We start from the raw sequence: 25,338 nt of genomic DNA, 5'->3' as shown, positions 1-25,338 counted from the left end.
CTGTTGTAGCACCACCCAACCCCAGGAGTCCAAAACTTGCATGAGTGAGAGGCCACGATTGAGGCCAGCAAAGTCGCGAGAGTATTGTGACATCTGCTCCAGTGTCAATCAAACCTGTTACTGATATAGTTCCTGGATGACATCCACTGGCAGTGAGAGTGCATGTCTTTTCTGGACGGCTCTCCGTTACTTTTTCAGTCCAGAACACTCGAGGTACTCCTGTTGATCCAAAACTTCCTGCGCCGCGACTTCGGTCCACTGTATTTGGAACAAAACTCACAAAAGGTACAATTTGAGCAATGCAAGTTCCTTTCTGAATAGTGACAGGAGGGTCATCGATGGATACCATGGCATGAATCTGTCCTAAATAATCGGCATCAATAAGCCCTAGATGCACATGAATACCTCTAAGTGTAGTACTCGACCTCCCTATTAAAAACGCACTCAATCCCCGTCCTATCGGACCATAGGCATCAAGGGGCACTTTACATATTTCTTTTGTCAGAATGGTTACTGTGTCAGCGGTGGGTATATCAATCCCTGCGGACCCACTTGTTGCCCCTGAGTATTGCTCGCAAATGGGTAGCTTTGCAGTGCTGGGAAGGCCCGCATTTGCTGTTGTGGTAGTTGTTGTTGTTGGGGTATTTGTTTCCCCACGCGCCCCTTCGCGCTCCTCTTTGGGTTTCCCGGCAATAGCTGACCATTTGCGTGATATTTACTCCTGCACTGTTTAGCATAGTGCCCAAGTTTAGCATAGCGATTGCACACAACATCGCTGCTTGCACTTGGCTTAAATGTTGTTTTCCGGACAACATTTGACACTGTGGTACACTGTGATCTTCCATGCCCTTGTTGTCCACAATTATAACATTTTGCTGAAGGTCTTAGCACTGCAGCAAGAGCTGCCATTTTATGCTCGACTGAACCAACTTTTGAGCAAGCAGTAACCATTTCAGACAAGGTGGGTTCCCCAGGTAAAGTATCAATAATCTTTCTGCAATCTGGGTTTGCATTTTCTTTAGCCAATTGTATGCACAATTTGTCTCGCAAAGTTTCATCTTCTACCTGTTTCTCAATAGCTGCAGCAAGTTTTTCTGCAAATTGCAAAAATGGTTCTCTTGTCCCTTGCTGTATAGTGACATATTTCTGTTTTGGAGCTGCCATTTCCATTGTTTTAGTTAAGGCACTCATGCCAATTTGTTGAGCTTGTGCCAAAATCGAAGGGTCCCACCTTGCCTGTAAATCTGGATTGGCAAAAGGCCCAGTGCCCAGTAGGGCATCAACACCCACAGCATGACGAGGATCGTGTTGAGGCAACTGCATATTTGTTAAAGCGGTGCGTTCAGCTGCGCGCCTCCAAGTTTCTTGAAATACACCGCATTGTACTGGCTGGAATAGAATTGTAGCAAGATGCGCAATGTCGTAAGGTGAAAGCAAATCTGCATTAATCACACGTATTAATTGCATTACCTCTGAGGAATTAATACCGTACTGAGCCACTTTCGATTGGAGGTCTTGCACAACCCTCCAGGCAAAGACATGATGACTGTCATCCTGCCCTGCTCCAGGAGCTGCTTTAAAGACTGGAAAAGCCATAGGGTTATCACAAGCACCATTTGCATTGGCACTGTTCTCCTGAGGTACTCTTGGAGCACCTAACCTTTCTATGGTGTCCCAATTCTTTTCTTCAACTGCTTTCCTCCTAACAAATTCCCAAAACTCCTGAGGGTGTCGAGGAAGCACAGTTACTTGACATGGAGGCAAAGTCCATGGGGCAGCAAGGCTAGAGCTCTTTGGAGGTAAAGAGACCAGAGCTCCTTGCCCCAACTCAGATGTTACTGCAGGCGACTCATCACTTGCTTCGCTGCTGCTGTCACTGTCAGGTAACGGAGGATACGGCCTTGCAGGTTGTTCAAACTGCTCAGACAGGAGCGGGGGGGCGGACGGCTGGACTAGAGCGGAGGGAAGCAGGGGGGCAGATGGCTGGGTTTGTCTCTCTGCTAAAGATATTTCAGCTAACTGGCGTAGCGGTGTAGTATATACAGGCACCATTGCGAGCTGCTGTGCAGGTGTGAGATAGAGAGGTTTAGGGGTATGATAAGAGGATGCTACTGCAGGTTGCCCAGAAGTTTTGGCAGCTTTCCCAGAAGCCTTGGCAGCTTTCCCAGAAGCTCTGGCACCTTTCCCGGAAGCTTTGGCAGCCTTCCCGGAAGCTTTGGCAGCTTGCCAGGTAACTTGCATGGCACCCGGACTTTCTTCAAGTTCCCCATCAGAGGCCCCCTCTGCCTCATCCCCCCCATCAGGTTCTGTTATCAGCCCCAACTCTTCGTCCACATCCTGCTCTGCTTGTTCTCGCTCTGTTTTCCATTCCTTTAATGCCTCAAAGAGCGATTCCCAAGTAACTGCTAGATCGACAACCATTTTATCTCCCTTTCGGATGACTTCCCACAGTCTGTCCCCGACTTTTTTCCATGCCTTAACACTAAAAGCTGTGTGGGGATCAGTGCCAAAATTCTGAGATTTAGCCCACAGCAGTATATTTCGAAGGGCATAGTCTGACGTATTAATTCCCTTATTTCTTAACAAAACTTTCCATGTAGCCAGAACATTTTCTTCCTCTTTAGTTAAATTATGTCCCATTATTACTAGTTGGTGGCTCACCTTCTTCCAGGTGTCTTGATAGGAGAAAATCAGGTCCGGACCTCCCTGTGGCTTCCACCTGCCACTCTCAGCTACACCAACGCCGCCTCCCCCACTACGTCCCAGTGGGTCACGGTTGCCAGTTGCTAGGACCTCTTATGGGCCCCCACCGACTTCTTATCACGTCGGGGATCACCAAATGTCGCTGTCGAGGCGGTCACAACATAAAGCAGAGACCACAAGCAGTCTCAGTTGGCAACACTTTATTATTGAATATGGCTGCTTTTTATACACTTTCCAATTGTTTATCCTTCTTCTATCTTTACTATTGGCCACAATAAATCAACATAATACTATTGGTGAGAAGTTATGGTGACTTAATTAACTTTCTAAAAATGTTTCATCCAGCTGCAAAGTTCTTCTATCTTTCTTCCCTCGGTCTCCTTGGCTACAGCCTTGGAGAGAGCTCCTTATCAGTTTCTTCTTACTTCTCAGCTTCTTCTCGCTCCTTTAGCTAACAGGCCCGCTGTTAGCCCCTTCCACAGGCATTGTGTTCACAAAGTGGTATGGTAAAAAAAACCATCTTTGAGATCAATAACAATGAGAGTCCAGGGTTGTGGCATCACAGGAGATGGTAGCCCTGGCCATAGGGCTCCCGTAGGCATGGTAACATCATTGATTTTTCTAAGATCATGCAGCAATCACCACGATCCATTTTTTTTTCTGTACAGGAGAGTTCCAAGCACTAGTTGTATGGACAATATGTCCTGCTTGCAGCTACTCTTGGACAAGTTGGTGCAAATATTGTCACTTCTCCCAAGATAGAGGCCACTGGTTCACCCACACAGTAGGCGTTGTCCAGGTAACAGCAGGGACATGCTTCTTGGCAGTATTCCCCATGGTAAATTTGTTCCCAACACAAGACCATATTAGCTAAGGCAGTCTTGTCCCCACAAAGCAACAGGCAGTGAGAGTACAGAAGGTTTCACGGTGGCAGTGCAACCTTCAGGGCCCTTGACTGTGGCAAAATTAACACTCTGCTTCGGAATAGAGAGGCCTCCAACCCCAGCTAGGCCCTTAGTGGCTTGAATCAAAGGCCAATGACTGGGCCAAGACGAGAAGGCTATAACAGTACAATCAGCACCACCATCAAGTATATCCACAATTTGTAGCTTCTCATTTTGATGCCAGAGGGCACACTTGAGAGTGGGTCTATGACTGGAAAGCAATTGTGCCCATAGGATTTGTGGCTGCTCAGTGGAGTTAAAACTTCTGTTTCCTCTAACAGCCTACGGAAGACTGCCATGGTGGTCAGAATGGGAATAAACAAGCTGAGCAATTTGTGTGCATTCACAAATTTGATACAGGGTACAGGCATCCAAACCATTATCTGAATCTTCCCAGTAAAATCCTTGTCTATAAGTCCAGGGAGAACAAAAAGCCCTGCTTGTGATTGATAATCAACTGATCACAAGTGCACTGCACCCCTAGCCCAGTGGTCCCCGGACATCTGAAGGCAAACAGTACATAACATTATCCTGAAGAATAATTGTGATGGTGGAGACCAGGTCCATGACAGCAGTGCCTGCTGTCTGGGCTCACAAGGCATTTGCTGGAATGAGTGCAGCAAGGCCTGATTTACTATCCATGCATGGTTCCTCCTGGCACTCCGCTGGTGGTTTCCCAAAGGGGCCATAGATGTAGCTGGGAGCAGCGCCTCTCTCTCCTTTAGTAAATTTAGATCAGCATTGTTTTGCATAATGCCGCTCCCTCCAGCAATGCAAGTATATGCCTAGTCTTTCAGAACCTCCATTTTTCTGGGGGCACTCACACCTCATGTGACCTGGCTTCCTGTAAGAAAAGCAAAGATTCAATCCAGAGTGAACACTCATTGTAGCGAGAGCCTCAGAAAGCAAAGCCATGGCATGGCTGGCAGTGCTGATTCCCTGACAAAGCTTAAGCATTTCTGTGACAGTGGGGGCTCACAGGGGCTGTAAAACCTTTTGACAGTCAGGGTTTGCGCTTTCCACTGCTAAGTGCTTCAGTAATATTTCTCATGTGGTGATGCTATTTGCTTTTTTAGGGCAGCTTTTAGCTTATCTAGAAACTTAATAAAAGGTTTGTCAGCTCTTTTTCTTATATTAACAAATGAGGTTGTAGTGAGACCACCATCCGGCACTTTATGGAAAGCCCATAAAACGAGTTCCTTTGAACGCCGAAGTGCTTCCACCGGAAATCAGTCAGTGCATATTGGCCCTCCCCCATAAGGGCTTCAGGACCAATAGGTCACAAAACGTGCCCTTGGGTTTGCTAGAAACTGTCCCTAGCTTGAACAGTGCAAAGCTCTCTCCACTCTGACATCCAGACAGTGAATAGTATACCCATGTCAGCATAATTGGCACAATTTGTGTAAAGTCTTGTGGTGCCAAATCATACAAGTTCACCATGGTTTCCAAAAGGCTAGTAAAAGGGACATTGATGCCATTATCTAAGGCAGAATGATGCAGCTCTTTTATGATACCATAAGGCAAGCCTTCCCATCTAGGTGGTTGGTTGGGCTGATAAATAACCAGAAAAGCCTGCAATAAGTCCTCATCCCCCTCTGCACGTATGCAATAAGTCAGCATCCCCCTCTGTTGTCTCTCCGCTGCCCTTAGATCAGGGGTGAAAATATCAGGCTCCCTTCCAGAATCAAACAGATCAGGGGACCAGGGGCCATCCTCTGGTTCTCCTTCCACAGCCCCGAGAAACTTATGATCAGAGCTTTGTATTTCACTCAATGGTAGCACAGAAGGAGTAGACATGGAAGGAGCCGGCACAGCTGTCACAGCGGCACAACCATCCTTCTTTCTCTGGTCTATGGGTGCTGCATGTGCCATGAGCGCTTCACACACAGTCCACCACAGACACAAAAGCTCTGCCAGTGATTTGTCGCCTCATGTAACTCAGTCCCAAAAAGTGCCTCCTAAAATGTCCTGTGGTAAATAGGTACGATTCATCCTGACAAAATTGAAACAGTAATCAATATTGATACAGTAATTAATATTTGGAAATAATAAAGCAGTTAAAAGGTGTAATGCCAAGAAAGAAAGGGAGACGAGGGGTTCAACCTCCCCCCCCCCACCCTTTCCTGCACATGTTCAAGGCAGGAAAAAGCAAGAGATAACAGTTACTAAAAATTAACAGAAAGAAAGGAAAATCTGGTTGGGTCCCAGGAAAATGCTAGTTAGAAGAGATTTATTGCTTCAATGCTTAAATATAATATTATGTTCGTTTTGGCTTACATTATACCAGCTTGGTGCACATGTGTTACCCAAAGGTGAATTAAAGGTCATCGAGGAAGAGGAGAGGCCTTCAACAATGACGACCCCCAAAGACTGGTGTGACCACCTAAAAGAGTGGTGGAGCATGTGCAGTAAAGGTGGTGATGAGGGCGGAGGTAGAAGTGTGATGAATCGAAAATGGGAGGAGATGGCATCCACATATGGCGTATAAGGGGGAATTTTCACTTGACAAGCTTGTACATGAGGTGGCAGGGGTCCAAGGATCCTACAGTCCGTACCCCGTGCGGTTATTTTTTTTGTTTTTTCTGATGCGCTATTATTGGAACACAAGTATCCCTTATTTTTTAACCAAATTATATTATCAATATTTCAAATGTATCCGATTTTATATATTTTCTAAGCTATTCAATTAAAATTGCTGCTACCTCTAATATTGTTTGGGGTTTTTTTTGATGATGGGATAATTGGGAAAATATAACAGTCCCATGTCTGAGGGTCAAAACCATTGGTACTATCTAAAGTTGAATCACAGTCTTTAGCCCATAACAAGATTAGATTCAACATTCCTTCTGTGTTTTTTCAAAATCTGTTTCAACACCTCCACAGCTCCTTTTGTTTCCAGGATACACCACTCCCCATATTTCTTGGCTGCTTACCTTCTCTCCTGCAGAAAGTCGATCAGTGCCACAGGCTTCATTCAGTCACCGGGTTTTGTTTCAGTCCTCCTGGAGTTCAGCCACACATTGTCACCAGTGCAGCCACTACTTGCCTATCAAGTCCCTGATGCAGGGTGCCATTTGTAATAACCAAGGCATGGACTCAGACCGGCAGGGATACTGAGACATTTATTGAGATAAATGAGCTGGTTTTATACACTTCTTCAAGACACAGTATTTCCTAATTGGATGTTTTTCACTAAGCAACTTATCACATGTTGTCACATCAGCAACACACTTTCTTAATGTCCTTATATGGCATGATCATGTGTTGTTTGGGTGTTTGGCAGCTTCTGGCAGGCTTCTCTCTGTGGGGTGATGGCCACCTGGCATTTCTTTCCCCCAAGGTCATGCAGAGACAAGCGTCTCTGTGCTGCCAAGGTGTTACACAGGCATGTGCCACAGCCTGTAAATCAATTCTATCTTGTCTCTCTCTACAAACTATAAACTGGGTTTATTTGGATGGTAGTTTTATTTAGAGGATAGGACAAACAAAATGAGAAAGTAAATGAGCAGCTAAATACTGAGTTGGTCTATCTAAATGTGAGGTGCTGCTTTTTGTGTGCTAAATTTTCAGTGGGCTCCTCTGCCAGCACAATTGCTTTTTTTACACTTGTGAATTATTCATCCTTTCCAAATTTAAGATTAGAAATTGAGACAGAGAGATTAAGGTCAACAGTATTTGCTAAATTAGGATGAATCTGTTTGAACCAGGCAAGACCTGACAACACCACAAAATCTTTCCCATATCTGAATGAACCATAATTTTTACTGTTTTCATCATCTCAGCACTTCAGAAATTCAGGTCAGGCTCTAAAGAAGAAGTGATCCCAGCCTGACTAGAATGTCACAGGTGTGATTTGCTTTAACTGACCATTTTTATAACTCTTGAGAATTCAATTTTGAGAATCTTTCAATTTCTAAAAAAACAAAGTATTCTCTGATGCATATATTGGATCATTTCCAAAGCAGTTTTGTCTTGTGAACTGAATGAATTTGGATTCTTTTATTCCATCCCCTATACATTACAGTATAGCCTATAAAGTCATTATCCTATCAATGTATCTCCTGTTCAGGTACGTGCAACCAAACCAATTAATCAGCTAACCATTTTGCACATAGAGATTTAATAACACTTTGCAAGTGAGTATTTTTTTTTTGACCTTGAGATCACAAAATCACAAAAATATGATCTTGTGAGAATCAAATGAATAAATATCTGTTGAGCAAGTAACATGTTATAGAGGAATGTAGGTCTAATTGCAGATTTCTCCTTTTATGTCTGGCAAAGAGAACTAGCTTATTGATTTCAATTGAACAGATTCTGAACCTGGACTTTCTGTTATTTTCACTGCCTTGAGGAAGCAGTCTTTAAGATAGCTTGAATATCTCATTGTCCTGTAGTCATATTTGGAGCTGCACTAATGCGGCCTTGGCCAGGTTTCAGGGTATCCCCAGCGGGGTGCCATGAGTCTGGATAGCGCAGTCCTGTTGAGCATGAGTCCTGATAGCGCAGTCCTGTTCAGCACAGCCTGAGTTCCCAGGCAGCTCCCAGCCGCAGGCTACCTTAGCAAGCTCAGCTCTTAGCGAAATCAGCTCTTAGTGATTATCAGCTCATTTTGTGATTTCAGTGCTCTGCTTGCTAAGCGCCTTAGGCAGATGCAGGGATAGAGAGGAGAAGTGCTGTATTAGGTTCCACAGGGGTGTCTTTATTAAATCTTCTGCAGAGGTTCTCAGGGACAGCTCTTCTGCCCAACTGGGCAAAAGTAAGGGTTTTTATAGGATACAGGAGTTTTAGAAATTCGTCTTACAGAGATAAGCAAGGGTCCAAAAGGTGGGAGAGGGGCTTCTAAGGTCCAGTCATCATGACTCAGCATTTCCTATCTGAGGCTGCTGACTGCCAGAGAGGCCTTGCAGGCCCTGTGCCTAATACACTGCACTGCAGACACAATGAAAGAAGATGAGTGATAAAAATCCTTCTGTATAGCAAAAAAAATTTTAGTGTTAGCATCAAGTCAAAATAGATCACCAGTATGACACATCTTGTCCCTCCAAATCTTCTGAATAATCCCTTAGAGGACATGAAAATGTCCTTCAACTTACACGTATCTCCTGCATATTCTGTTACTATTTGCTTTGATAATACTAGCAAAAGGTTTTCTCAGTTTCCTACTTTGTCTTTGATTCCTTGGTAAGTTTGCTTTCAAGATGCCTAGGATGTTTTTCCATGATTTCAAATCATCTTTATAACCTTCCAAAGGACAGCTTTGTGGATATAAAATAACCCTTGAGGCTCTGCACTAAACTGAATGTCTTTCCAGCAGGGAAAATTTGCTGCCTGCCCTGAGAAATAGGACCAGGGGAAAGGGACAAATTGATAAGAGAACCTTGGAATGTCTTGGTTTCTAGTTGCTGCCTGAAAAGGTGGGGCAAGTGCTGGTGACAGACAAAGTCAGAGAAGATGCTCAATATAGCCTGAGTACTCTGTTAGCAGAAATAACAAACCAAGAACATTGATTAAAGGCAAAGTGTGAGGCCATGGTAGCTTACTGTTCTCCTGCAGTCTGCTTGCTTACTTAGGATCTGGATTCAGATCTGACACGGTGCTGATTCCAACAGAAAAATAAAGGAACTTCAGTTGCTATAGTTTAAATTAAGTTGCTAAGTTGCTGTAGTTTAAATTTTTAGTTCCAATTACTAAGCAAAGTAATTTCTGCTTCTGACAAGCTGAAAGGTCATGATTGGCATGAACATATATATATACTGGCATGAACATATATATATACATATGTATCTTCTATGTACACATTCAGGCTATCATGATTTTAAGGCCAACATTTTGTTTTGTTCTGAGAGAACCTTTTTAATGTCTAACCACTGCATCTTCCTTCTACTCCATAGATAGTTTTTAACCATCTAGATTTAAAAGAAAATATCCAGCTTCATATTTGAGTCCTGGTTTGACACCCATCACTCTCAGATTAGTAAATACTTCACTTGCATATACAGGTAATGATAATGGCATTTCAAAATCCAGTATCCTTTATATAAGACACTGCCTGTTACTGATGAGTCATTGTATATGACTTATGCCACACATTGACTCACCTACAATGAGTTGAAAGGAAAGATACAGCAACATCAATTAAAGAAGGTTGTAGACTAGCTAAATAACATTCTTTTTCCCCCATGTGCTTTCTAAGAATTTTCTTCTCCTTTTTATTCTTAAAATATCAAAAAAACCCTGATTTCACTGACTTCCTGAGCATGTATCACTGCTGCAAATGGGATAACTAAATTGGAATATGACCATTGATTTTGATTGTAAAGTATTATTAGCTCATTAGCCAGTACAATTGACTCTTCTGCATACCAAGAGTTAGTAGCTTTGGGGAATTTAAATTAAATCTTTGGTATTTTACTGAGATCTGTGGATGATGCAAGTAGTGGGGACAGGGAGCTTCTATGAAGAAAATCACACAACATAAAGCATTTCTCTAAAACAGCCAAACCAGACAATAGCTGAAATCTGAAAGGTTAAACAGCCTGTAATGAATACAATGTATCCTTTATCAAGTACCATTATCAGGTAAGTCAGGTAGTTTTAATATGAAGATCTTATAAGAAATGTATTTTCCAGAGAACTTTAATTTTAAAATTAATTTTAAAATTTTTAAAATTAAAGTTCTCCATAAGTTCAATAGTTACATATTTTTTAGGATGTGATACTAATGCTTTTTACTGTACTTCCAAGGAGTGAAGACTTAAAAATTTACAAGCCCAAATGTTTCACATCTAATCCTCATTTACCTTCTCTAGTTCATATAGTTAGGCTTTCCTTTTCTAGTGTGACATCAGTGTTATAAGGAACAACATAAAAAAATTAATTCTAATGCAATTTACATTATGACACTGACACAACTGCAACTCGAAGAGAGCTTTCTCTTTACAGAAAGATATGTGTTTAAATACTCAGATCAGTTATCTATTTATATGCCTGAACTTAACATAGATAAACAATTGAAAAATTGGTAATGCAGAAACAATGGCACCAACCTGAGCAAATAAATGGCTGGAGTTCCTGATATAATTGTTGATGGATGAGTAATAGATCAATAAAATTAAAGCTATATTGCACAAACCCAAGGCAATCTTACCAGTGCTCCCCATAATATCAGATAAGAGTTGATTGGAAAAGGAATACATTTTCTGAAATTAAGGCTTTATTTTTCAGAATTTATAATTAATAAATAAGTGAGAGGTTTTTTGTTCTGGTTTTTTTGGGTTTTTAAATTATATAATTTATTACATTTATTACCTTATTACATAAGGTAAAACATGGGAAAAATAGTATACTGAAGCTCTGTCTTTTTCTCTGTATTATGAGGTGGCTTATAAAGGTTCTGATTTCTTTAGCAGCAGCCAATCACTCTCGATCAGCATCAAGCATTTTTTCCAGGTGTAACAAAACTTGCGCTTTTTTACAAGTAACTCCCAAAGAATTAGAGTGCAGCAGCATAGTATGTTAGTCATTGGCAAAGGGCATAGTATTGTCATGGAACTTAACTCAGGAGTGACAAATACTGCAACTGTGTGAGAGTGACTTTGTGACTTGAGTTGTTTAATGTACTACACAATAATGTTCCTTCATTAAAGATTGACCAGACAATAATTTTTGGCACCAAGTCACTACATTTAAGTTCAATTGTTCATCTTGGAAAATTCAAGCCTGGGAACTACCAGAGTTTCTTATGGGCTTATATTCAAATACTAATATTTTATTCACTTACTTCACTTACCACTGAGATAGATATCCCCAATATGCATCACAGTTCACTTCACTGGTCAGTTTCAGTCTAAGTGACTGTGATGCTGGCTGTCTTGGCCATTCAATAACTCATGGTTTAATTATTATGTTATTGTCCTAAGGGGACTTTATCATGCTCATATCCCCATTTGTCTGTTTAGCCCAGAAATAAGTTTTGCATCTTTAAGATTAGTTCTGAAATTGAAGGGGGTGGAAGAAGAAGCATACAATTTGTTTTCAGAAACTACACTGACTCGTCCATATTCCTGCTCCTAGACTGTGCTGTCTGTGGAGAGACAGACAGTGAGACAGAACTCTCCTTTACTTTTATATAGTTTTTAGCTAGCTGAGGCAAAAAGTTCCCTAGACTGTAGTTTTTCTTTAGACCTGTTTAAACCTGCTCCAGACTAAACACCCAGAAGAGCACCAGCAGCTCACACCTATGGCCCACTGGGCCAGGCCTGGGTTGTGGCATTTCCAGCACTGGAAGAACTGATAAGAGACTAGTGAGCTGAGCTACGGCCCACAGAGGGAACTTTCTAAGTTTATCATCTCCTTTAGAGTGGCAAGAAGTTTTGTTGTTTAACATTGTTCATTTTTTGTGCTGGTAAATGCTTTACCTGTTAAATAAATGATTTTTTCCACTTTTCTCCAAGGAAATATTTTCCCAAACTGGTTGAGAGAGGAGCTGCTTAAATGTGCTTTCCAGAGGAACCCATTCAGAGGTTCTGTCAAAAATTTGCCCTAAACCAAGACAAATACAATTTTTGGCACCCAACATACAGCTCAAAAAATTAGAACAACCTGTACTTATTGCATTGTGGTTGTACTTACTCTGTATTAAGATAAAGCAGTCAGTAGTCATGTTGCTTGAATTCATAATATCTTTCTGGGTGGAAGCCTTCATGTGTTTCTGGTCCCTAGGCCTTTTTGAGGTATTAATACCTTTGTAGTCCCTAAGTTTATTTTCTTATCCAGAAATAGTCCCAGTAATGTCCCTAATATGTAGCTTTTACAGTAGAGGGGCACAGATTAAAATAACTAATATTCTGGGCTCCGTGATAATGATTTATAGGGCATTTACAAAAGTACTGGAGTCTATTCGAGATATATTTAGTCTCTTCATCCTTCCCTACATCCCAGTTCCAGTAGAATGTTTCTTGGTAATTACATCCTCTTTATTAGGGGAAGAGCAGGGGATGAGACTTTTCAGCCTTTGCTTTTTCTCCTTTGAATCCATTCAGTCACTTGTAAGAATGTCCAGTGTTATAAATGGATAATGAGATGATTGGCTCTCGCAATTATGGGATGAATACTGTGTGTATATCAAGACAAGCCTTATTTATATATAGTTATGTTATTGTTATTTGTTTTTTAGATGTCCTCACTTCTCCCAATAGTCCCCTTTTCCCTGCTCTGTACTGTTACTACCAGAGAGACTGGGATATCTAGGACAGGTAGAAAGAAGGCATGTGCATATACCCCTTGCATGGAGCAGTTGAGAATGGAAAAGCTTGTTGCTAGGGGGGTGCAGCATGACAACACCTGACCCTCTAATCAAGTTACAAGAAAGCAGTCTCCATCAATAAGCAGCAAAGAGTCCCCTGACAGACTTTGGGAGTGGCCAGGGTTGGCTCATGCAGCCTCCCAGGGGTATAAAAGGTGAAGCATGCATCTTGAAAATGAGTCATGGGGAAGGGGGGAACTCCTTATTTTTCCTTATTTAGTTATTTTTGTTGTATTTTTTGTAAAAGTTTAATAAACCTTTAAAATTTTCCAAAAGTGACTGGTCATTTCTCACATTCAGTTTCCCCTATATATTAAAGAGACCACCTTCTTAGTATTTAATCTGTTAAACTTCCTCTATACAGTCTACAACTTCTCTAAAATGAAGGCTGAATTGTCCAAAAGAGCTGATGAGACCCTGTCAGACAATACCCAGAGATGGGGCAACGGAGAGGCATTTTTAAAACTTTTATTCCATTTTCAGTCTCATGAGAAGAGTGAGACAATACAGATGTTATAATTCACACTGTCACAATCAGAAGCCAGCTATTTCCTAATTACAATACACTATAAGCATTTCTTGGCCTATCAGCTTTTTCCCACACCATGCTGCAGATATCTTAAAGACAATCATCTAAAACTACCTCTTGTGGGCCCTACTACAATGCATCTTTCATAGCTCTATTTCTCTAAAGTATCTAGTCTTATTTGCTTATTTGCAAGGCCATCCTTTTTCTAGCTCCATTTCTGTCTCAACAGTATCTGTCCTATTCTGTGGCATTTCTAAATCAGCACTTCTTATCTCAAAGTTTGCATGCAGATGTATACTGTATGGGCCTGCTGCCAGGTCTTGAGAACTTTCTACAAATCCATTTCCCACATTACCCCTAACCCAGGCATAAAAATCCTAAGTAGTGTAGAAAATGGGAGAAAATATGTCGAACCCTGAAAGAATTTTCTGATTCCTCAGCCTGGGAATTTTCATGTAGACAAATTCAGAACCCAGACAAGGTGGGGAAATATCTAAAATAGAACTGCCATAGTGACTCTAAGGAGAAAAACATCATTGCAATAAGCTAAACCCTGGCCAATACTTACCACACACTGCTAAATATTGTAGGGTGGCAGAAAGAGGCAGGGAGGCAGGGAGATAAATCAGCAGCTACCCTAGTCACTCAAGCTGCAGCCAATACCCCAGCTACTCAAGTTGTAGCTAAACCAGTCAGTGAACCTAAGCCTGCAACTAAACCAGAAAGTGAGCCTACATCTGCAACTAAACCAAACAGTGAGCCTCAACCAATAGCTGTTGCTCCAGCCACAACAAGCAGAAAACACACATTTAAAACTGATGGTCCAGTGGATGATAGTAATGATCTGGAGGAAGGACCCTCAAAGCTAAGAACTGACACAAAATCAGAGATCACTCTTGAGTCCATTTCCTGAAGGACTTTGTAACCTAAAAAAAGATTACACTCAACAACCTAATTAATCTGTAATTGGTTAGTTAGTCCATCTTTGAGATGCTGCAGGCGAGGCTACAATCCTGGACGGTACTGAAGCGAGGCATTTGAGATCCCTGTCACATGATCCAGTTATTGACCAAAGAATGATGAGAGGGGCTGACCCTCACAATCTCTGATCACGGGTCCTAGGAAGTGCAGCACAAAGATACCTGTCCGCAGACGATCTCTATATACAGCAAACCCAATAAAAGACCATAGAACAAGGGATTCAACGCTTAAGAGAAATGGCAGTGGCAGAGATTGTCTTCTCAGATTACCTAGACACTGTAAATTCAGACTTAGGACCATGTACATGAGTAATGTGGTGAAAATTTATACAACTTAAAACACAAAAGTACGCTTCTACTTTAGCAATAATGAAGCAGGATGACAGGGAAGAGACCGTGCTTGATCTGGCGAAGAAGCTCCAAGCATATGTAGATGCTGTGGATGGCCCAACACATGCAAGAATCACAGCTTTAGAAACACATACACAGAAATTAGAAGATGAGATAGAGGAGAATCACAAGAAACTCAAGGAAGAGACTAAAGAGGTGTAGGAATGTGCCCCCTGTTGACAGAGTGACCAAATTACCCTTTGTCTCCTTGAAAAGGAAAAAAGCCCAGAAGTTTGTCTCCTCAATTTGGTAAAAAGACACCTCATAGGATCTTGGGGACTTCACCTCAAACCTAAGGATATTCAGCTGGACAGAAACCAAAATGTCCTGCCTAGGTAATTCACTAGAAAAAGAAGAGAAAGAAAGAATCGCTTTTGTGGGGTGTTTTTAGCAGGAACAAGAACCTCTTGCCCCTGGCTCGGGTTTTCTCTGTAAAGAGCCTTGTTATTTTACCTTTTATTAAAACTCTTCTGTTTCCAACACTAACTCAGAAGTCATCCTTCTGATTTTATGCCATTTGAGGTAGCTGAGTTTTCTCGGGTAAGATAAGTTTCCCTGAGAGCTAATTAAGACCTGACTTGAGAAGAAAACATATCAAAGAGAACCTTCTCCAAATCTCAGCAATACGGATCAAAAGTTCAACTACCAAATGTAAAAGTCCCCCAGATGGGGAGAGAAGGCACACCCCACTAGCTAAACTGTAGTTCTTCCTGCATGATAATAGAGAACATATGAGGAGGTGGAATAGAAAATCTACTACTGCTCTAGCACAACGGGTGCTTGAATTAAAAGACAGCAAGACTCAGAGAAGAAGTTCCACCAAAAAAAAAAAAAAAAGCAGCCCCAGTAGCCCCTAGCTGAACTGCCAAATATGATAATGATGATATGTCCAATGCCCTATAAAGAACCTCCAAGACATATGCCAAAATAAAAAGGGTAACCAGGCTTAGAGGAGTCTCTAGCCAGGTAGAGGCTAGGGAAAATGGTGGTTTTTAGGCAATGTAGATTCGTTTGCCTAGCACATCAGAACCATAAAAATTTGAAGCCCTAGTTGACACTGGTGCACAGTGCACATTAATCCCATCAAGACATGTGACAGCAGAATCTGTTTCTATTGCTGGCATGACAAGGGAATCACGGGATTTTACTTTAGTAGAAGCTGAAGTGAGTCTAATTAGAAATTAGTAGAAGAAACTAGCCCAGAGACTCCATGCATTTTAGGCACAGACTTCCTCCAAAGTAGGTATTTCAAAGACCCAAATGGACTCAGGTGGGTGTTTGGGATAGCAGCTCTAGAGACAGAGGACACCAAACAATTAAACACCTTGCCTAGACTATCAAAGAACCCATCTACAGTAAGATTCCTGAAGGTAAAAGAGCAACAAGTACCAATTACCACCTCAACAATGCACTGCCAACAGTAATGAACAGCTCAAGATGCCATGATGCCCCAAAATGACCTGTAAACTAAAGAGCCAAAGGGTGGTCAGTGAATCCCACTCACCCTTCAAAGCCCCATTTAGCCTGTGCACAAATCTAAAAGGAGAATAGAGACTGACTGTAGACTATCATGCCTTAAATGAAATGACTTCACCATTAAGCACTACTGTACCAGACATGTTAAAACCAGTATGAGCTGGAGTCCAAAGCAAAAGTAGAATGCCACTATTAACGTTGCAAATGCATTTTTCTCCATTGCTTTAGCAGCAGAATGCAGGCCTCAGTTTGTCTTCATGTAGAGAGTTGTACAGTAAACCTAGAACTTATTGCCCCAGCGGTGGAAATGCAATCCTACCATCTGTCATAAACTGATACAAACTGCACTAGAAAAAGGTGAGGCTCCAGAACATCTGCAATACATTGATGACATCATTGTGTGGGGAAACATGGCAGTAGAAGTGTTTAAGAAAACAAAGAAAATAATCCAGATTCTCCTGAAAGCCTGTTTGGCCATCAAGAAGCACAAAGTTAAAGGACCTATATGAAAGATCCAGTTCTTGAGAGTAAACTAGCAAGACAGCATCAGATTCCCACAAATACCATCAACAAGATCACAGCAATGTCTCCACCAACCAACAAAAAAGAAATGCAAGCTTTCCTTGATGCCACAGACTTTTAGCATATTCCTGAGTACAACCTGAGAGTATACTCCTGAGATTGTGAGTCCTCTTTACCTAGTCACCTACAAGAAGAATACGTTCCAATAAACCTTTACCCAGATTAAGTGAGAGATTGCTCATGCAGTAGCCCTTAGCCCAGCCAATAAAAGACCAGATGTAAAAAACATCCTCTACACTGCAGCCAGTTGCCATAGTCTGTCCTGGAGCCTTTGGCAGAAGGTGCCTGGTGAAACTCAAAACCAACCACTAAGATTTTAGAATCTAAGCTACAGAGAGTCTGAAGCCAACTACACTCCAACAGAGAAGAAAATTTTAGCAGCCTGTGAAAGAGTCCAAGCTAGCTCAGAAGTGATCAGCACTAAAACACTGTGGAAATCCATAATATCAGAGGGTTTTGGGAAAGCTGCAAAAGGCAGGCCTCAGAGACAGCAGGACTTTGATTAGAGCTAAGCAGTAGCCATAAAATAAGTCAGCAGAAAAATTATGTAAAAAGTAGAAAAGTAAGGACAAATAGGGCAATAGTCTGTGTATAAACACTTGTCTAGAATAACTCACTAAGCTGCAGAAAAGTACATCTAGCAAGATATTAGGAAGTTCTAAGCTTAATAATGGAGCTCTGTGCATTGTGTTTTAGGTATTGTATTCAAAATAAGCAAGCACTGTTTTAACCAAAGGTACGTATGCTTATACCAATCGGATGAAACTACCGTCAATATGCTTTTGCTTTGTGTGATTGGTCAAAAAACTTATAATGTAAGTTGTAACATTAAGTTCTTTGTCTGCTGCCTGGGATGTGGGCTGATGACATCTTCCCATTGTCATAACCATGTAATAAGACCGATGCTGGAAAATAAAACAGCTCAAGGCACGTTCCTAGCGGTCCCGTCCTGATCGTGATTTGTACCTAGCCCCCGGCCAGTGATAAAACACAACTCCTCTTGGCTCCCCAAATATCAGTACTGAAGTAGATGTTCAAAGCAAAAGCTCCCTCTACACACCATGCCCAATAACTGCATAGAGCAAGTAGATTGCCCTCATCACACAGCAAGCCTGTATGAGAAAGTGCAATCGCCCTGGAATTTTAGAGGTAATTACAATTTAGCCTACAGGTGAAAACTTTAGTCTTGCTAACAAAAAAAAACCAATAACACATGCTAAGGAAGTTTCACCGTACAACCAACTGCCAGCAGAAGAAACATTATGCTCTTTTTACTAATGGTTCTTGCTGCATTGTAGAGATGAAACAAAAGTAGAAAGAGGCCATATGCAGCCCCACACGACAGGTCGCAAAAGCTACCAAAGGAGAAAGTAGATCAAGCCAACTTACTGAACACAAAGCTGTTCAACTGGACCTGGACATAGACAAAAGAAAGAAGTGACCAAAGCTCTACCTCTACACTGATTCATGGATGGTAGCCAATGCTCTGTGAGAATAATTAGAAAAGTGGAAAAAGGTTAATTAGTAGTGTAGAAGCAAACAAATTTAGGCTGCTGATAAGTGGAAAGACATCGCTACTAGGGTGGAAGAACTACCTGTAAAAGTCCGCCATGTAGAGGTCCATGTCTCCAAGAGTAAAGCCAATGAAAAACACCAAAACAATCAGCAGGTAGATCAGGCTGCAAAGATAGAAGTGTCAAAAATAAACTTAGATTAGCAACACAAAAGAGAGTTGTTCCTAGCTACATAGGCTCATGATGCCTCAGGTCATCACGGTAGAGATGCCACCTATAAGTGGGCATGAGACCGAAGAGTAGATCTAACCTTGGACAGTATTTCTCAAGTTATCCATGACTGCAAAGCATGTACTGCCATCAAACAAGCCAAGCGGGTGAAGCCCCTATAGTGTAATAGGCAGTAGTCCAAATATTAATATAGAGAAGCCTGACAGATTACACTTCCGCAGACGTGCCAAGGCAATGCTCACAATGATAAAAGCAACAACAAGATAGATACCTACCCTGTGCCTCATGCTATTGCCCATAACACCATCCTGGGCCTTGAAAAGCAGGTTCTTTGAAGGCATGGTACTCCTGAGATGACTAAGTCAAACAAGACTCATTTCAAGAACAACCTAATCCACACCTAGACTAAAAAACATTAAATAAGTATACCATATTCCCTACCATGCAACAGCTGCAGGCAAAGTGGAAAGGTACAATGGACTGTTAAAAACACCTTAAAAGCATTAACTGGGGGATCTTTCAAAAATTAAGAGCAGCATCTAGCAAAAGCCACCAAGTTAATTAAAACGTGATGTTCTACGAACCAAACAGGCCCTAACCAGTCTGACCCCCGGCATACAGCAGACAAAGTCCCAGTATTACATGTCAGAAGTTTGTTAAAGAAGACATGAATAATGAATTCTGCCTCAAGTACAAACAAACCTATTTGTAGGGTTGTCTTTACTCAAGAACAAGGTTGCACGCAGTAGATAATGCAGAAAGAGAGAACAACACAATATATACCTCAGGGAGATCTAATTGTTAAGTGAGAACTATGTGTAAATATCACTGTTTGTTAAATGTTACTGCCATTGTCTATATATAGCTATATATTGTATCTATAATGTAAGTGTTTGTAAAGTTAGAATATATATCAATTTTAGTAGTAAGCTGATGATATAGGGATAAAGGTACTATTACAGTGAGAGATTCTCAGGGTCTATCCAACCCTGGCTGCCATAGGTGTCCGGATAGCCAAGTACAGCTAAGCACCTGGTTCTTCAGGCAGGCTCCCAGCCACAGGCAATCTTAGCAAGCAGCTCAGCTCGGATCAACTCTTGAGACCAGCTCTTCGGCGAATTCAGCTCTTTAGTGATTTCAGTTCTTTGCTTGCTAAGTGCCTTTGCAAGACACAGGGAGAGAGAGGAGAAGAGTTGTATGAGGTCCCACAGAGGTGTCTTTATTGGCAGCTTCTACGAAGGGTGACAGTTACAGCTCTTCTGCTGAACAGTGCAGAAAGTGTATAGGGGTTTTGGGAAACAGTCCAATAGTAAGGGTCGAGGTGGATATGACCTATTGTCTTACAGAGAGATAATGAGGGTCCGAAGGTGGAAGAGGGGCTTGCTTGGTCCAGTCATCATGACTCGGCATTTCTTATCTTGGGCAACTGACTGCCAGGGAGGCCTTGCAGGCCCTGTGGCTGCTACAAGATACCACAAAAGTAAGATAATAAGTTCTGAATTTTCATCCAGTGCAATAATATAGGCCCATTGAAAACTTTTTTAGGGAACATATGCCTTAGAATTTTGAAGTCTTTATGCAAAAGATAATTCAAACTAATTTTGGAATTGATAGTCTTAGAGATTGAAGACAAAAGTGAAAATTTGTTAATTGTAACATCTATATTTAATTCTCTTGCAGAATATATATCCCTCCCAGCAGAAGACTGCTAATTTTTAAAATGTAATTAAAAGCAGTATTAACCAACAGAGAGGAAAAATCAACTAATTTTATTAGCATTTGGTAGGACTTTACATTTCTCCATCTACATATATCAACCAGGATTTATAACCTCACTTGCTTTTCACTCTTGAGTGAATACATTTAATAACAAAGCTTATATTGAAAGAAGATGAACACTGCATTCACTAAATCTTAGTACAGATCACTGTGAAAAGGAATTATATGTACAAGGTGTGCACCTTACAAATTAATTTAAATACACACTGTATGTCAGTCTGAATTCTTGGGGTAATGATGGGCTATCTTAACTCTTTTTGGAATCATTAGACCATCAAGAGTGTTTTGTGTTCCTAAAACACCCAAACATCAATCCTGGAAATCAAACAAAGACCAAGACATGAAATCAGATAGCTCAAGTTCACAGAGGTTGTAAGTGATGAACGTGTGACAGTGCTTTTACTGGACAAGAACGCCAATTTTAACTGCCTTAGGCTTGCATAATTAGGCTTCTAAAAACTAACTCAATGAAGATGAAATATTTAGCTTATAAAATTATTAAAATGAACCATCCGTATCACTAAAATAAGTTATTAACTGCGTTGGGATAACTGAAATGGTTTTACTTGCACTTGGCTCTCTTGCTTCAAAAAATCAAATAATTGTTGTAAAAGTAGAACCCAGAAATAGTAATCAAAATAATTAATCAATATAACTAGTGAAATCAGACATGTTCTGAGATTATCTATCTAGTCTGTTAATTTACTCTTGAGTTGTACTACCAAATGGTAAAATTTGGTCTTAAAAAGCATAATTGGCAATAAAAGGCTTTATTGCTCTTGGAGGTAATAGGGAAGTATTAAACGTTATGAAGTAGCACTGGTAATCACATTTACGAACAAGGAGTTAAATGTATTTTCTTAATTTTATTCCAGGTTTTAGCCACAGAATATGAATATAGAAGCAGGGTATCCTCTTGAATAGACTTAAGCTTGATGTTCTTGAATGTATGTAAAAAAGGGAGTACAGGCAAAAATTAGAGTATTTTAGTGTTTTCAGTATGATACTCAGGCTTGTTTTGCTGCTGGTTTTTGATGGCAGAAGAACAAAGCTCAATGTGATTCAGCTCAGTATGAGTTACTGAATGCAGAAAGCATTCCAGAAAGGAAATTTCAGTATTTCTGTAGAATTACCAAACTGATAAGAACGACGAAATGCAGAACTTTTCAACTCACATAATGAAAAATGGTTTAAAATCGCTCCTAAAAGCAATGTCAGAGTGAGTAATTTTGAGGGGTTTTTTGACTGTTGCCTCAACTCCTTGTGGTGACTATGAATATAGTGATGATAACCTATTTAAACCATAAGTACAAATTAGAGCATAGCAAAAATTACACGGGAATTTGAACAGGAAGATATTACTTCCCTGTAGAAAGAGATTATTCAATGCCTTTGGAATTATTTGCAAAGAAATTATAAATATAATGGTTTAAATTATATTGCATTGTATCATATTATATTGTATCATACTGTATTGAATCATATTTTGTTATATTATATTGCATTATATATATATTGTATTGTATTCTATTATATTTTTAGTAAAGGAAAAGCCAGATTAGAACTCCATATCAAAGCACTGAAAGCTGAAAAATCTAGTCATGATCATAAAATACTTTTTTGTTTTCTTAGACTCTTGATAGTTGATGAAATATTTGCTCAAATAAGGATGTCAGGATCGTGATCACACTGTGCACCAAAGGAGGATAGTAGATTTTGCATTAAAAAGCATAGACTTGCTAGATTAATGAGTGAGAATGTTTTCCAAAATAGAATATTTACCAGTATGGCATTGTGCCCACATTTTGCAGCTATAGAGTATCTGGAATAGTCCTCGTAGACCTACCAAATCATGGTGCAAAATGTTTCAAATACAATATGTCAACTGTATGTGCCTGGTATGTTTTCTTGTGTCTTGTATTAGTGTTGAAATCAGAGTTGTTTTTTCCAAGGGTTTCAATTTATTTTAAAACATTTTATGATCTTGAAATACTGCTCAGTAGCAATTCAAATGTAAAATAGCCACTTTAATTCATGTGCTGACTGTCTTTGGACAAATAATAGCAGCTGTTTGTCAAATTTCTTAGCTGTCTTATGTATTTTTGACCCACCATACAAGGCCATCTTATTTTTTATTTTAAACATTCATTGTTCTCCTAAATTGTATAAGGAAGGACTTGAAAGAGAGGAATCAAAGAGAAAATCAATCAGGCTTGTTGGGAATATGGAAAATAAAGTATTAAGGGGAATAAAATCCATTGCTACATTAATAGCTTGTATTGTGTAGGTCTTCTACTCTGACCAGGCTGTGTGAGCCCTAAACCAGCTCCAGTCCAACTGGCTTCAGATCTAGGGCTGGTTCTCTAAACAGAGGCATAATGCTTGTGTAACCAGAGATGTTATTTGGCAAGGTTCATGTCTGAGACTTGATTAGACTGTAGTCCTTGTACTGATGCAAATTGGTGATGCTGGATGAACCACTTGGTTTCGCTCTTGTGGCAAGTCTATGTCTGTGTGTATATAAGTTCTAATATTATCTTTGTGTTTGGTTAGGAGTTCTAGGCATTTTTGTGCTATACGTTTTATTATATGCATGTAGTTTTTGAAGCACTGAGCTGCATCCAAAGTCTAGTGGGCAGCAGGGGAGGGAGGGGATTCTGCCTCCCTGCCCCACTCTGGTAACACCCCACCAGCAGAGCTGCCTCCAGCTCTGGGTCCCAGCACAGGAAAGGGCATGGAGCTGTTGAAATAAGTCCAGAGGAGGGACACCAAGATGATCAGAGGGATGGAGCTCCTCTCCTATGGGGAAAGGCTAAGAGAATTGAGATTGTTCAGCCTGGAAAAGAGAAAGCTTCTGGGTGACCTAATTGCAGCCTGAATTCCAAAGGGAATCCACAAGGAAGATGAAGAGAGGCTATTTACAGAAGCATGTAAGGGACAGGATGAGGGGCCAGTGGCTTCAAACTGAGGGAGAGTAGAATTAGAATAGATAATAAATTCTTTCCTGTGAGGGTGCTGAGGCACTGGAACAGGTCGCCCAAAGAAGCTATGGCTGCCCCATTCCTGGCAGTGTCCAAGGCCTAGCTGGATGGTGCTCTGAGCAGCTCTGAGCAACCTGGTCTAGTGGAAGGTGTTCCTGCCCATGGCAGAGGGGTTGGAATGACTTCTAAGGTCCCTTTCAACTCAAACCATTCTATGATAAATTTAAAGATGCGCTCTGAAGCTTACAGCAATTATGGTCTAGTGGTATGTTAAGTAGATTCCAGAATGCCAAGTGTTTTTTGTTTTATAATGTGTATGCTACAGAGATTAATACTGTAGGAAAACCTACACAGGTAACTTGTAAGTACTCTGATGAGCTTCCCACTCAGACCACTGTCTTTGAGCTAAGTGTGCATTTATGTTTAATAGTGGCCAAGATATTTCACACAGGCGCCAGAGCAAATCTTGGCCTCCCTTGGAGCATCTGATAACCTTGGATAAAGTTGAGTTGAGGTAAAATTTTCAGTCCAGTCAGTTTTCCCACTTTTAATTTTTTTATGTGCTGCTTCACTGAGGCACAATGTCATATCATCATTCATGAAAAAATTAATTTCTTTATCAGTGGCAGGATTAAATGGATATTCAAGTGGTCACTCAAGCTTTTAACTAGAGATTGCCCTGAGTAGGCCCTTGTATTTGAGGACATAGGAATAAAGCTGTATGTAAAAGAATCCCTTTCAGTGAACAGAATATAATATTATAATTGTGAATGATTAAAGCATTATATGTATTTTATACAAGTCTGCAAATGGACTAGTAATGCTTGAGAATAAAGGCATCACAGCAAAAGTTGTTTGTTTCTCCAGACTTAAGATGTGTTAACCTTTTGGCTTTACTTGTTAGTAAATTGTGCATGACTTACTTGTTCTGTTGTAATAAAAATCCCAAGTACATAAACTGTTCAGGAAGAGCACCATCAACTGGACAAAATTTTTTCTACTGAAAATATGTCTAATTTGCCCACACTTGGGCTGTGGTAATTGAAATTCAGAATGACATCTGTTTTTCAACTACTATAGATCTGAAAGTAGAGAAAATAATCACATGGAAAAAAATCTATTATGCATTGAGTCAGCAGGTGTTGATGAGAAATATTCATTTTAATTGATGTTGGCAGATGGACAAGGATAAAGATTTTTGAGCTTCTAATTTAAGAGAATAAGAAAGGAATTACTGCCCAGGTTTTTAGCAAAGCACCATGTTCCTTACTTTGCCAGGTATAAGAAATCTGTTGTCTTCAGGCTGTTCTGCTTCTCTGGGGATCTGTCTCATGAATCCTGCCCACTGATGTTATTAATCTTGAACTTAGAAAATCAAGTTTCCTGAACAAGACAAGAATATTAGCTCAATTTTCTTACCAGACACTGCTCATGGTGATTCAGCTCTTATTCTGTGAGGACAAGGGTGTTTAAACCAGATTACTCACTAACAGTCCTGTTTTCAAACGGCTCTGTGCAAACCACATTTACCATTTCATGTTGCAAAATTATAGTTTGGCTTGAAAAACCAAACAGATCTATAAATGAAGAGCAATAGGAGAGAGCTAATCCTCTAGAAAATACAGTAGCTGGGTATATTATTCCAGTTTTTGAAGTGAAGGAAAGTTTTCCTTTAATTCCCAGAGTAAGTATATTAAGAGATTAACCAGTAGTTCTAAAAAATATGACACATGAAAATATTAATCTCAGAAATTTAGGTTAATTCAACTTTAAGAACCTTCAAACACATTGCAAAGGAAAAAAAATAGCAAAATGGCTTATTTTGTAGGATGGAAAATATTTTTCTTCTTACAAGTAAGAGAAATAAACAGATGGTAGTATTTTTTTAATTGTTCTGTGTACCCACTTCTATAGATTTCTAT

General features: G+C 40.4%; 1 protein-coding gene across 1 annotated transcript; it reads right to left on the bottom strand.

The window, feature by feature from the left end:
* Positions 1 to 510: 510 nt before the first annotated feature.
* Positions 511 to 2,640, bottom strand: LOC136569403 (endogenous retrovirus group K member 9 Gag polyprotein-like). Its single transcript, XM_066569796.1, has one exon. It carries the CDS (start codon positions 2,638 to 2,640, stop codon positions 511 to 513), a length of 2,130 nt encoding a protein of 709 aa, XP_066425893.1.
* Positions 2,641 to 25,338: the final 22,698 nt, after the last annotated feature.

Source organism: Molothrus aeneus, chromosome Z, assembly GCF_037042795.1.
Source record: "Molothrus aeneus isolate 106 chromosome Z, BPBGC_Maene_1.0, whole genome shotgun sequence".
In the NCBI taxonomy this organism is placed as follows: domain Eukaryota; kingdom Metazoa; phylum Chordata; class Aves; order Passeriformes; family Icteridae; genus Molothrus; species Molothrus aeneus.
Note: the sequence above shows the minus strand (reverse complement) of the source record. Positions and strands in the feature narration are given on the sequence as shown.

Excerpts from the sequence above, each read along its gene's own strand:
- LOC136569403 (XM_066569796.1), bottom strand. The coding sequence starts at position 2,640 with ATGGGACATAATTTAACTAAAGAGGAAGAAAATGTTCTGGCTACATGG.